The sequence below is a fragment of the Bos grunniens genome, chromosome 25 (genome assembly GCF_055505025.1).
Source record: "Bos grunniens cultivar Pamir isolate PY7600 chromosome 25, Bosgru_T2T1.0, whole genome shotgun sequence".
Lineage (NCBI taxonomy): Eukaryota > Metazoa > Chordata > Mammalia > Artiodactyla > Bovidae > Bos > Bos grunniens.
The window spans coordinates 29,262,663-29,275,936 of record NC_141189.1 but is presented as its reverse complement, the minus strand read 5'-3'; the positions used below and the strand labels follow the sequence as shown (position 1 = coordinate 29,275,936).

Below are 13,274 nucleotides of genomic sequence, written 5' to 3'. Positions count from 1 at the left end.
ACTATACTTCAATAAAATTTTTTAAAAAATAAAATAAAGTGGTTCATGCAGGAAATGGACATACTGTAAATTGGATCATACTTTTAATGGAAACACCATTGAAATATTGGTTAAAATGGCCATTAAAACACAGACTTTCCAATACACATGATTCTTGCTTTAACTACTCAGAAAATTGCTTAAGTGGCACCAATAGCAAATGCCTAAATTAGGCAATTCATTTCCCAAGTTTATTTGATCAGGAAGTCTAGAGCTGGAATGAGATTGCTCTCATTTTGAATTAACTTATTTATATACATAATTGCCACACCGCACTACCTACGCATACTCCTGACCCACTGTGACTACAGTTCTCTTCAGTGTTATTCATGCTTCACAGGAAACTGCCATTTCCCATTAGCTTTTCAAGCCTGTAAATACAGTCTGTATTTAGCTAGCTTGAAGTATTTACCAGCTTTTTCAATGGCTATCGTTAAATTAATGAACAATACATGAATAAGCAGTTTCAGTGCTAAGTCAAACAAAAAGACAATAAAGACTGTAATCTCTCAGTACCATTAGAAAGCCTCACAAGCAAGAAAATTAGAATTATGGCCAGTTCCAGGGCCAGCATATAGTAAGGTTCTAGACCAATGCCTTCTAAAAGGTAGCAAGAATGAATAGCAAGACTTTTAAGAAGAGACTCTTCCCCTAAAAACCTGCCCCAAAATATAGATTCTTTAGTGTACTTTTAAATACATTTGGTAACAGTGTATGTAAAAGTTCTATCACTTTAATTAGGCTTTTTCCTTTCCTGTCATCACTTCTTCCAAAGGTGGATGGAAGAAAACCATTTTCTCCTTCTGACAATGACAGAACACAAAGAAGCTACAGAACATACTCGGGCCTAGTAATAAAGCAAGGATAAGACCACTTACCCTAACCCACCTTCTACTTTGCAATAAATCATATGCTCTTTCCAGTAGAATCTGATTGAAAACCAGCTACATGCAAGATAACATTTATGAAGTCCTTACATACAAAGCACTATGCTAGGCATTTAGACACAGACAATAAAAAGGTCACACTCCTTGTCCAAGGAGGGAATCACTTAGAGAGAAAAGCAGAGTAAGATGTAAAGGCAAAAATTATGCAACAGAAGAGGTGCATGGTTCCCTGGCAGTTCAGAGAAAGGAAAGCTCACTCTTGGGCAAGGCAGCAGGCAAGGGAAAGGCGTACACCCAAAGAGGCATACACTGGGCCTGGGTAAGATGGGTAAAGCCATAATAGCAAACACTCAGAAAAGCCAGAGGAAATTCAAGTTGAAGGATTTCATATACCAAAAACTACAGACATGCAGAAGCACACAACGTTTTCTAGGGGGAGAAAAAGTGAGCCAGTCTGGCTGGGAAGAAGGACAAAAACGGGTCCAGACTACACAAGAAGGTTGGGCCAGATCACAGAAGGCTTGATAATGCCAGGCTAAAAAGAATCAACTGTATAGAAAAACAAAGAACACGGGATTAACTCAGAATTTAACTCAGGGTCAGTGATGTGGACAGAGCCATACATCAGGAGATTACAAAGCTGACACAGTCAGAATACACTGATTTGTTAAATCAGTATTTAATGCCTCTTACAAGCCAAGCTCTGTTTGCTGTTTAAAACACCTATAAACACAGCATTAAATACACTTTTCCTTACAGATAACTTCACTGTTCTGAAGGTCAAAAGGCCGTGAGAGAGGCTACTACTATTCAGTCAATAAGGAGTGACGGATCTGAAATTAACATTAGCTCTTTAGATTTACAGAATGCAAATTCACACCCATCATGTTTGAGTCTCACAACTATGATGCCTTTGAGTCCCTGAGGGTGATGCAGTTTTTATGAAAAGTAAGGACAATCTTAAGGCTGCAGAGATAGGAACAGGCTTCCCAACAGTTGGAATTTTCCAAAGAAAAGTAATCAAGATGCTGAAGGAACGATGCATTGTGAGAAACGTGAAGTAACTGAGGCTTTGCAGATGTATACATGACACTGAACTCTAAAGTAGGTATTATCCAATCCAGAGGCCATCAGCCTCCAATTAAAATAAATAAATTTAAATTTAAAAAAATAATAAATAAACAAACCAAAAAAAAGGTAAGTCTGGTGGTATATGCAGACAAAGCCGTAGAAAATAGACTTGCGGACAGGAAGGGGGAAGGAGAGGGTAAGACGAATTGAGTAGCACTGACATATACACACTACCACGTGTAAAATAGCTAGCTAGCGGGAAGCTGCTCTATAACACAGGGAGCCCAGCCCGGTGCTCTGTGATGACCTCGAGGGATGGGGTTCAGGGTAGGGAAGACAGGCTCAAGAGGGAGGGGATATATATATATATAATTATAGCTGATTCGAGTTGTTGTACGGCAGAAACCAACACAATATTGAAAAGCAATTATCTTCCAATTAAAAAAAAAATCTGGTGGTATAATAGTTTAAAACAGAGGCTGGAAAACCACAGCCACGGGCCAAATCTGGCCTATCACCTATTTTTAAATAAAATTTTTCTGGGGCAAAGTCATATCCGTTTGTTGACGCACTGCACTCTACAGCAGTTTTCAGGTGACAAAGACAGTGTTGAGAGTCCTGACAAAGACTATTCAGCCTGGGAAGCCCCAAATACTTTACTATCTGACCCTTTTTTGCCAACCTCTGTTTAAAGGATGAGCTGAAGGTTAAAGTGAGGCAGGGAATCCTGCCTGGAGTTTGTTAACTTCAGATGAGGAATAAGGCTACTTGCTACTTGAAATGCAAAGAATCCAGATGTGAGAGACAGCCTGGAGACAAAACTGCCAGGATTTTGTAACTGGCCAGATCTGGGGGACAGAGGAAGAGCCAAAACAGATGTTAAAAACCATGTTGGTGACTGGGCATCATTTACAGTAAAGCAATCAGGAGAAAGAATGGGTTTGGAGACAGAAGGAGAGAAAGGTTACGTTAAGTTGCACACCCTATTTGCGACACATGAATTTTAAACCCCACTCATCCTGAAAGCTACCCAGGTAGAGACGTGTGGGGTCAGCATAAACTGTGACCTGGATCTGAGGGGAGATCCCAGCTGGAGAGGAAGATGTCAGTGTCTTCCAGCTGAAGTCCTAGAAGGTGGGTGAGATCACTAAAGGACAGAAAATATGGGGAGAAAATGAAGGAGAGACACTGCAGTGATGAGCAGCAGAGAGATGAGGCCCCAGGCAGTCAGGGAGCGAAGAGGAGGAGACAGAGAGCAGCCCTTTACCTGGAGCTCGTGCTTTGGTGCACGGAGACAGCATGGCTCCCAGAGTCCAAAACACCAAGGTCCACAAAGAATCTAAGGGAAGCAGCCTCGCAAGAGGGAACCAAGACGTTTACACAACCTGATCCAGTCTACAGACCTCTAGCCCCATCCCCTACCCCCGCCCACCCCCCGACCCCAGCCACCACCACTTCAATGCCCTGCTATGGCTCATGTTGGCAGTATCAGACCTGAAGACCACATGTGCGGCTCAGCAACCCCTGCTCAGCACTAACTGAGCAATCAAACCTCCGGCATCAAGACGAAACAAATGTTTAACCTCTCTCCAGCAACGGCAGCCATCCGAAGATCCTTTAAAATCTCTTCAAAAACATTCAACCAAATGCAGGAGACTGTCCCTCTGGGACAGTTGCGGACAAGGGAACGGAACCCCACAGAGAACACTTTCTCAGTACTGAAGACGGGAATTCTTAACACAGGCTGACAAGACACTCACCGCAGGCAGAGGGCAGTAGAACTGATGAACCGTGTGCATGACATCCAAGAGCATGTTGTGTCCAATGACAAGCTTCCCCTGAAAAAAGCCAAGGTTAAGAAAGACTCCTTGTATATATGGAATTTAGAAAGATGGTAACAATAACCCTGTGTACGAGACAGCAAAAGAGACACTGATGTATAGATCAGTCTTATGGACTCTGTGGGAGAGGGAGAGGGTGGGAAGATTTGGGAGAATGGCATTGAAACATGTATAATATCATGTATGAAACGAGTCGCCAGTCCAGGTTTGATGCACGATACTGGATGCTTGGGGCTGGTGCACTGGGACGACCCAGAGGAAGGGTATGGGGAGGGAGGAGGGAGGAGGGTTCAGGATGGGGAACACAGGTATACCTGTGGCGGATTCATTTCGATATTTGGCAAAACTAATACAATATTGTAAAGTTTAAAAATAAAATAAAATTTAAAAAAATAAAAATAAAAAAAAAGAAAAGAAAGACTCCTTGGTGCAAAATTGTATCAGGGCTTTTTATTGAAGAGCTCAAAAAACTAACAGAAAATGCTAAGTATCTTGAAATGTATGGCTTGGTTCCATGAGGATTTTGTACTAAACTTGCTTTTTGACACTAAGGGGAAAAAAAATGTATAAAGATATGCAAATAAATTTGGGCTGGCTTCACTCCTCTTCTGGTGTAAAATCCAGAATGCAAAGTAAAAGCTCCAAATGACTTTGATTTCATTGATCTTTTTCTCTGATTTTTATTCATCTTCTACCCAAAAGAATCAGAAGTAGTACAATTTTATTAACACAAGAATCAAAAGTAGTAAAATTTTTATTAAAGAGCTCAAAAAAGTAACTGAAAAATGCTAGATACCTTGAACTGTCAAATAATTTGTGAACAAACTCCGAATATCAGAAATGTTTTCTTCAAAACAACTCACTTATTTTCAAAAGACACACTCATAACAATGCTAGAAAGTGTATAACAAACTTTATTAAGTAGAACGAGTTTTCATTTCCTTCATCATGTATGTCAAATTCCACAGGGCTTGTTCTAAAATATTGTTTCCAATGAAATTTACTGCTCTTCAACCAATGAGGTACAATATATATGCAATAAATTAGTCCATTTTGATAAAAAACTGCAAAAAATGGAACATCAACTTAGATTTAGCTAGCCAGGTGACAGCATTTTTAACATAAAGCACCCAGAGCTTTTTGCTACATCCCAGTGGACCTTCAGAGCAATACTCCTTGACTCACAAAGCTAAACATAATTCTCTGAAATAAATAATTCTATACAAAAAGCTCCCAAATCCAACAGACGAGCTATCCTCTCAGCTCAGTGTGTGGGCCATTCTGAATATCTATGCAATGCTAAGATACCAAGTACTGATTGAAACCACAGAGAAGGAAGGAACCCAAAATGGAAACCCTAAAAGATAAACCTAACTGTATTATAAATGAAGCCCTTGACCATACTGAAAGAGGTTGGGAAGAACAGAACTAACATCAACACAGCAGATAACAAGAACTGCAATTCCCAGTGTTGGAGGGAAGAAAGTTACAAATAAGAAAAGAGAGTAGGTTAAAAGTAAACCCTGTGGTATTGGACTAGAATCTGTCATATATCAGTATAAATTCATTTTTTATAATATGCATATAAGTCAGACACAGAAATATCAACATGCATATATGTGCATGGTTACACATGTATCATTCTTAGCTCTGTGCATTTAAGTCAGACAGAGAAATATCACAGTGTGTATACATGCATGGTTACACTCATGTATCATTCTTAGCTCTGTGTATTTAAGTCAGACAGGGAAATAGCAACATGTGTATACATGCATGGTTACACATGTATCATTCTTAGCTCTGTGCAGGGAGGGGAACTAGAAGTAGTAACACCACAGCAGGAGCCCAGCACCAGAACTTGGTTTCTAAAAGGAACCAGGGCTCCTTGGGGAAGTCCTTGATTCTAGAGCTGAGGAAGGGAAAATACAAGATAAGTGCAGAATATCTTGTGATATCAGAAAGTAAGGAGGTGCTCAGAAAAGGATGAGGCTTGTTCCAGCGGAGTCAGCCTGAAGCGCCAATGCCCCATGTGATACCATCCGAGCAACAAAATAAATAAGAACAAAATAAGAACACTAGATTAAAATCTGTAGAGGGACTTCCCTCATGGTCCAGTGGTTAGGAATCCACCTGTCAATGCAGGGGACAAGGTTCAATCACTGGTCCAGGAAGACCCCACAGGTTGTGGGGCAACTAGCCCTGTGCCACAGCAACGGAAGCCTGCATGCTCTAGGGCCCATGCTCCACAAGAGAAGCCACTGCACCGAGAAGCCTGCACACCGCAACCAGAGAAAAGGAGCCCCTGCCCCACTGCAACTAAAGCCCACACATGGCAGTGAAGACTCAGCAGAGCCAAAAGTAAATAAATAGATAATGTTTTTAAATTAAGAAATAACTCTACACAGTGGGGACTTCCCTGGTGGTCAAGTGGTTAAGAATCCATCTTCCAGTGCAGGGGATGTCAGTTCGATCTCTAATCAGGGAACTAAGATCCCACGTGCCTTGGAGCAACTCACCCCGCAAGCCCCAACTACTAAGCCTGTGCACAGCTAGAGAGCCTGCACATTGCAACTAAGACCTGATGTAGCCAAATAAATAAATAAATTGTTTAAAGATATGTAGAATGAAATAAATTTCTCTGAGTCCAAAAAAAAAAAAGAATTAACAGAAGGGGAGCAGGGGCAGCTCTTCTAAAAGATTTCCAGAAACAAAAGGAGAAAGAAAGAGGGAAACACAAATTGCCACTAGAATACCACAGTAATGATGGCTGCAGGCAAGAGCCACTGACAGATGCTGTGTCACTGGCAAAAGCTCGAGAAAAAACAGGATTTTCAGCACCTCCAAATATCTCCAATATATTTATTAACTACAAAAGGGAAAACAGTAACTCTACAGTGCATAAACCCAGCAGACACCACCTGAACTGAGGGATGGGGGTCAATGTCATGAATCATCATTTCTGTGGCATGCCTGTCCAAACTGTGTCTTCAATCCAACGTGAGAAAAGATCAAACAAATCCAAACTAAGGGACACCTGACACGGTTACAATCAACAGTCTTTAAAAACACCAAGGTTATAAGAGACAAAGTAAACTACAGGCTGCAGAAGACCACGGAGAGATAACAAGTAAACGCAACGTGGGATCCTAGACAGAACCATGAACAGGAAAAGGACTTAGAGGAAAACAGGTTAAATTCAAGTTAGCTCATAATATTGTACCAATGCTAATTTCATGGTTCTGCAACTGTATGGTTATACAAGATAGTAACATTAGGTGTCGCTAGGTGACGGGTGTATAGAAATCCTGTACCAGTTTTGCAACTTTTCTGTGGGTGAAAAATTAATACAAATTTTTTTAAAACTAGAGAAAACAGATTCGTTACTAAGAGTGACAGGGAAAGAACCTGGTCTAACATAGAGTGTTTACTTGTTCACTGGCTATACAGAGCTCAACTATGTTCGTAGTTGTGAAGTACATGACTTAAATTTTAAAAGTCAGGATCACTAATAAACAGGGCTAAATTTTTATCACGGTATGCTCCGTGATGTGCACTACGGATGGCCCACAACATGCTATGAATCACTCTGCTGAAGAGGGACCACAGAAAGGAAAAATAAATAGAGGCACAGCTGGCTAAGGGATCTGAATTGTTTGTACAAGGTAAATAAATGCCCCCATCTTGGAAAAGCCCCCTAAACCATCATGCTGGTTATGGGAGTTCAAAGCCAACTGCTGCCCCACATCTGTCTCAGGGATAGCTTCAATCAATCCACCACTGCTCTGAAGACGGCTGGTTAAGTGTGTATAATGTAAGCAAACACGACCAGAAACTCCCCTCTGCTTCTGTATGTGTGTGTCTCTCAGTCAAGTCCAACTCTCTGTGACCTCACAGACTGTAGCCCAGTAAGCTCCTCTGTCCATGGAATATACCAGGCAAGAATACGGGAGTGGGTTGACATTTCCTTCTCTAAGAGATCTTTCTAATCCAGGGATCAAACCCAAGTCTCTTGCATTACAGGCAGATTCTTTACCACTGAGCCACCAGGGAAGCCCTCTCTGCTTCTCTGGATACATGCAATCTTGTTGCTGTTGATCAGTCGCGTCCCGACTCTTTGGACTGCAGCACATCAGGCCTCCCTGTCCCTCACCATCTCACGGAGTTTACCCAAGTTATTGTCCATTGAATCAGTGATGCCATCTGACCATCTCATCCTCTGTCACCCTCTTCTCCTTCTGCCTTAAATCTTTCCCAGCATCAGGGTCTTTTCCAATAAGTCGGCTCTTTGCATCAGGTGGCCCAAGTTTTGGCGCTTCAGTTTCTGCATCAGTCTTTCCAATGAATATTCAGGACTGACTTCCTTTAGTTTAGGACTGACTGCTTTGATTTCCTTGCAGTCCAAGGGACTCTCAAGAGTCTTCTCCAACACCACAATTCAAAAGCATCAATTCTTCAGTGCTCAGCCTTTTTTACGATCCAACTCTCACATCCATGACTACTGGAAAAACCATAACTTTGACTATATGGATCTTTGTTGGCAAAGTGATGTCTCCGCTTTTTAATACGCTATCTAGGTTTGTCACAGCATTTCTTCCAAGGAGCAAGTGTCTTTTAATTTCATGGCTGCAGTCACCACCTGCAGTGATTCTGGAGCCCAAGAAAATAGTCTGTCATTGTTTCCATTGTTTCCCCATCTATTTGCCATGAAGTGATGGGACCAGATGCCATGATCTTAGTTTTTGAAATGTTGAGTTTTAAACTAGCTTTTTAGCTACTTCTCAAGAGACCCACACCTTTGTTTTTCTCCAGGCTCATCCCTGGTTCTATTCTGTTTCGGTAACATCATTTACTTGAGAGAAAGAGCTCCTAAGAAGCCAGCCCTTCTCTCTCTCAAGGTCTAAGTTCTGTTTACCCCTTGCTGGGGACAGTGACTGCCTCCCCGAAAGTGCTCCTGTTTGACAAGGCTACACCTGCTGTTGAGACAACCATGGACTCCTGGAGCACCACCTTCAAGCTTCCCCGATGCAGAGCTCAGCATCTAAGGGACAAGACGACTCCTCGAGGGAGACCATGCCTTCTCCTTAGGCCAGCTACTCAAGGACAAGGAGGTCTCAGACTCCAGGAAGTTTAGCATCAGGCAAGCAGTGTGACTTGGATGGGTAACTCAACAGAACAACCAGCAGCAAGACCCAGCTTCTCTTTGCAGGATGGGCGTGCTTCTTTTCTTAAAGGATGTAAGAAAGGAGGGAAAATATCTACTATATCTATCACAGAACCCTCCAGCACATTTACATAAACAGTTGAAACATTTTTTAAATGTATCTAATGTTATTAAAATGTAACATTCAGGGATTCTCAGAGGTAGTGGTAAAGAATCTAGCTGCCAATACAGGAGACACAGGTTCAATCCCTGGCCCGGGAAGATTCCACATGCTGGGGAGCAATGAAGCCCATGCACCACAACCATTAAACCTGTGCTCTAGAGCCCAGGAGACGCAGCTACTGAGCCCACGCTCCATAGAGAAGCCACCGCAATGAGAAGCCTGCGCACTGCAACTAAAGAGGAGCCCCTATTCGCCAAAACTAGAGAAGAGCCCTCATGGCAACAAAGACCCAGCACAGCCTAAATAAATAAATAAAATTATTTAAAAAACAAAGATACAAGATTCAGTTAAGCGGAGGAATTCAACACAATTATTTTTATCCTCTAGATTTCTTTTAATGAAGGAATACAAGGTTTCAAAAACTGGATTATTTCTCCTCATCTTCTTTAGTTTGCTATTCTGCTACTTGTTGGTTTTGAGAATAAATATCAGTTTCATGGAGCCACATAAGGCCATCACAGTATAATCCTCTTCTGCGTTTTAACAGAAATGCTTTCTAAAAAAATGGTTTGGATGTAATTCAGCAATTATAATGTCACACTGAGCGCATTATGACAACAAGCTATCTTTATGAAGTTCTAACTTCTCCTTCCAGACCAGGAAAACATTCTAATATCAATGTGACCAGATGATGGATTTGCAATAACGTGGCATTTCACAGTAAATGTTATGTTCAGGAAATTAATTACAAAGTTTGTTTCACTCACCGAATTAGCAATGGCATGAATGACTCTAGAAAATCCCACAGCATCATTCAGTTCTTCCTAATTTAAAAACAAAACAAAAAACCAACTATTGAAATATATATGTTCCTTGTTTGAATAAGTTAAAATCTAGGCAAAAAAAAAACCAGAGGCTGAAATTTTATATCCAGTTAGATAACTTTTGTTTCCCATGTTTTGAGTCCATCACCCCCAAACAACTGCGTTGGAAATGATTTCTGCATGTACCATTTTTCTGTTTCTGAGAGAGGGATGAGCAAGTGGCAAACTATTCATTAGTTACTAAGCTAACAGTGCTAGGGTATACCCATCACTTCCAATCAACTGTTGAAATCTCCACATCCCTCAAGCTGCCTTGAGGGCTTCCATGGTGGCTCAGCGGTAAAGAATCCATCTGCCAATGCAAGAGAAATGGGTTCAATCCCTGGGTCAGAAAGATCCCCTAGAGGAAGAAATGGCAATCCATTCCAGTATTCTTGCCTGGGTAATCCCATGGACAAAGGAATCTGGTGGGCTATAGTCCACAGGGTTGCAGAATCCGATACAACTTAAGGACTAAACAAGAAGTTGCCCTAGAAACAGGGACTTTTAAAAGCTGCCACCTGCTGGCCAAATTAATACTGCATTCCATTCCGAGGAGGACCACTCAGACCAACTGTTAAATCAAGAATTCTCTGATTTTTTTTTTCCTGAGTGCTTAGTTGCTCAGTCATGTCAGACTCTTTTTGACCCCATGAACTGTAGCCCACCAGGCTCCTCTGTCCATGGGATTCTCCAGGCAAGAATCCTGGAGTGGGTTGTCATTCTCTTCTCCAGGGGATCTTCCCAACCCAAGGATCAAACCCAGGTCTCCTGCACTATAGGAGGATTATTTACCAACTGAGCCAAGAGGGAAGCACCGCCCGCCCCCCACCCGCGCCACCTTCTTTTTTCCTGGTCAAATGCATTTTTATAAAATTTGTATAGCACCACACTGAGACACTGCCACTCAACTTCTTCCCTCCTGTTTTCTTCATGATGGTGCTTAAATAGACTCAATTTCTTTCCTATCTTGAAATCCTTTCCTTAACTCTAAGCTCTAGGGAACCACTCTCCTTCTCCTTGTCTCTTTACAGCTAAATTACTTAATGACTCTTCTCCTGGGATGTCCCTGGTGCAGGCATTAAGACTGTGCTTCCATTGCAATGAGCATGGGTTCTATTTCTGGTCAGGGAACTAAGATCCTGCACGCTGTGTGGCATGGCCAAAAATTTAAATAAAAAAAAATTCACCAGGTCCAGTTTAATTCCCAGAAACCTGCAAGTCCCCTGCTCTCCCATTTCACCCTCACTGAAATTGTTCACTTCCTTAAATTACTCTTGAGTCTAAAAAGCACTGATGGTTTTGTGGAGAAAGTGGAACACTTGTACTTTGTTGGTGGGAATGTAAAGTGGTACAGTCACGTGGGAAATAGCACAGTAGTCCCTCAAAATATTAAAAACAGAATTACTGTATGATACAGCAATTCCACTCCTGGGTATACGCCCCAAAGAATTGAAAGCAAGGACTCAAGAGAGTCCTTGACACCCGTGTTCAGAGCAGCATTAGTCACAAGAACCAAAAGACAGAAGCAACATAAGTGTCCATCAAAAGATAAATGGACAAACATAATGTGGTATATAGAATATTATTCAGACTTTAAAAAGAAAGGAAATTGTGACACATGCTACAATAAAGATGAACCCAAAGTGCCATTATGTTAAATGAACGAAGCCAGTAACAGAAAGACAAATACTATCTGATTCCACTTTTGTGAGGCATTGAGAGGAGTCAAATTCATAGACAGAAAGTAGAACAGTGGGTACCAGAGGCTGGGGGACGGGAGGAATAGGAAGTTATTAGTTAATGGGTATAGTGTTTCAATTTTGCAGGATAAAAACAGTCTGGAGACGGATGGTGGTAATGGTTGTAGGACAATGTGAATGTGTTTAACAGTACAGAATTGAACACTTCAAACTGGCAAAGATGGTAAATTTCATGTTACATACTTTCCCAGAATTAAATTTTTTAATAGAATAATTTTTTTAAAAGAAAAAAAAAACCTATTCCCAAAGCTAAGCCCCTCTGGAGGACAGCATGGCAACCCACTCCAGTATTCTTGCCTGAGGAATTCCATGGACAGAGGAGCCTGGCGGGCTATAGTCCATCAGGTCGCAAAGAGTTGGACACGAAAGACCGCTTAACATTTCCACTTCACTTTCTCCTGTTTAAGGCCACCAGCGTCTCTTAGCCGGTTATTCTTCAGCTTAACTGGTCTTCCTGCTAGAATCCATTCTCCAGAGGACAACCAAAGTGAGGTTCCAACATAACTATGAGCATGCATCTGTAGGCCCATATCGTCTCAACTTTGTTTTAGGAAAACTAGGTAACCGGGCCTGAATTTAGCCACAGGGAGACCACTTAATAGGCCGAGACGCTCAGTGACACGAAGTCTGAATGCTAACCACTAACTCTTGCTCTGAGATGGCTTCATGGAGGTGAAGACGGTCCATCGCAATGCCACCCTCACTTTGCTGGCTACGTCTAAATACCTACTCTTAGATTTCCCTCACTCTCTTTCAGGTTTTACTATGAATTCAATTCTTATACGGGAGAAAATGAGTCACTAAATTGAATCCAACATAGGATCTACAATTCTGTTGCCATTTCTCACCCAAAGGAAATGAGTGTAGTTCAATCACCTGTTCCTTAGCATGTTTCTGTTGCTCTCTTCTTTTGCGTTCTTCTTCATCTACTTTGCTGATAACAATATATCGCTCTTTCTAAAAGACATAAAGAAGATATACAATTTTCTGGAAGCTACCTGACCCTCCTCACCCTCTGAAATTCAGGTTCTGCCACCATTAGAAGTTATAATTTTTATCAGTGCACAGTCTTTCAGGGGCTAAACACATTCAAAGTATCTTGAAATGCCACCAAAAGTTGAGTTGTTGCTTTACAAACTAGAATTCATTTCCTTGTTTCCACGACATTTTCCTATGATTTATTAATTCACCCCAACAGAGTCAATTATAAATATCAAGAGACTGTGTCAGTAAGACACTTCATAATGGACACTAAGATGTTGCATTTGAACACGGATTTCAAAGTAGTTGGTTTTGAAATAAAAATTCTATGTAACCCATATAAATTTGAATCATATTATATACCTAAAACTAATACTGATAAGTCAACCATACCTCAATTTTTTAAATTTCTATATCATTTCTCATTAACATAAAAGAAAAATCCTGGATTTTCCAGTAACCTGTCAGATAACTAGCATCTTCTTTCTCACACTGCATTCTGGAT

General features: G+C 41.2%; 1 protein-coding gene across 17 annotated transcripts in view; it reads right to left on the bottom strand.

Moving 5' to 3' along the window:
- Positions 1–13,274, bottom strand: part of PARN (poly(A)-specific ribonuclease) — a 179,435-nt gene that overhangs the window by 141,947 nt on the left and 24,214 nt on the right. For 16 of the 17 annotated variants that reach the window (XR_015154689.1, XR_015154690.1, XM_086375670.1 and 13 more), the window contains 3 exons: positions 12,665–12,745; positions 9,930–9,986; positions 3,758–3,835 (listed from right to left, as the gene is read on the bottom strand). Coding sequence is in view for 14 of the 17 variants with exons in the window: in XM_086375670.1 (XP_086231796.1) it covers positions 3,758–3,835; positions 9,930–9,986; positions 12,665–12,745 (216 nt within the window). In the remaining 3 variants the exon portion in view is untranslated. Of the gene's footprint in view, positions 1–3,264; positions 3,383–3,757; positions 3,836–9,929; positions 9,987–12,664; positions 12,746–13,274 lie in introns of those variants that run through there. The other variant, XM_086375681.1, reaches the window with a different exon arrangement.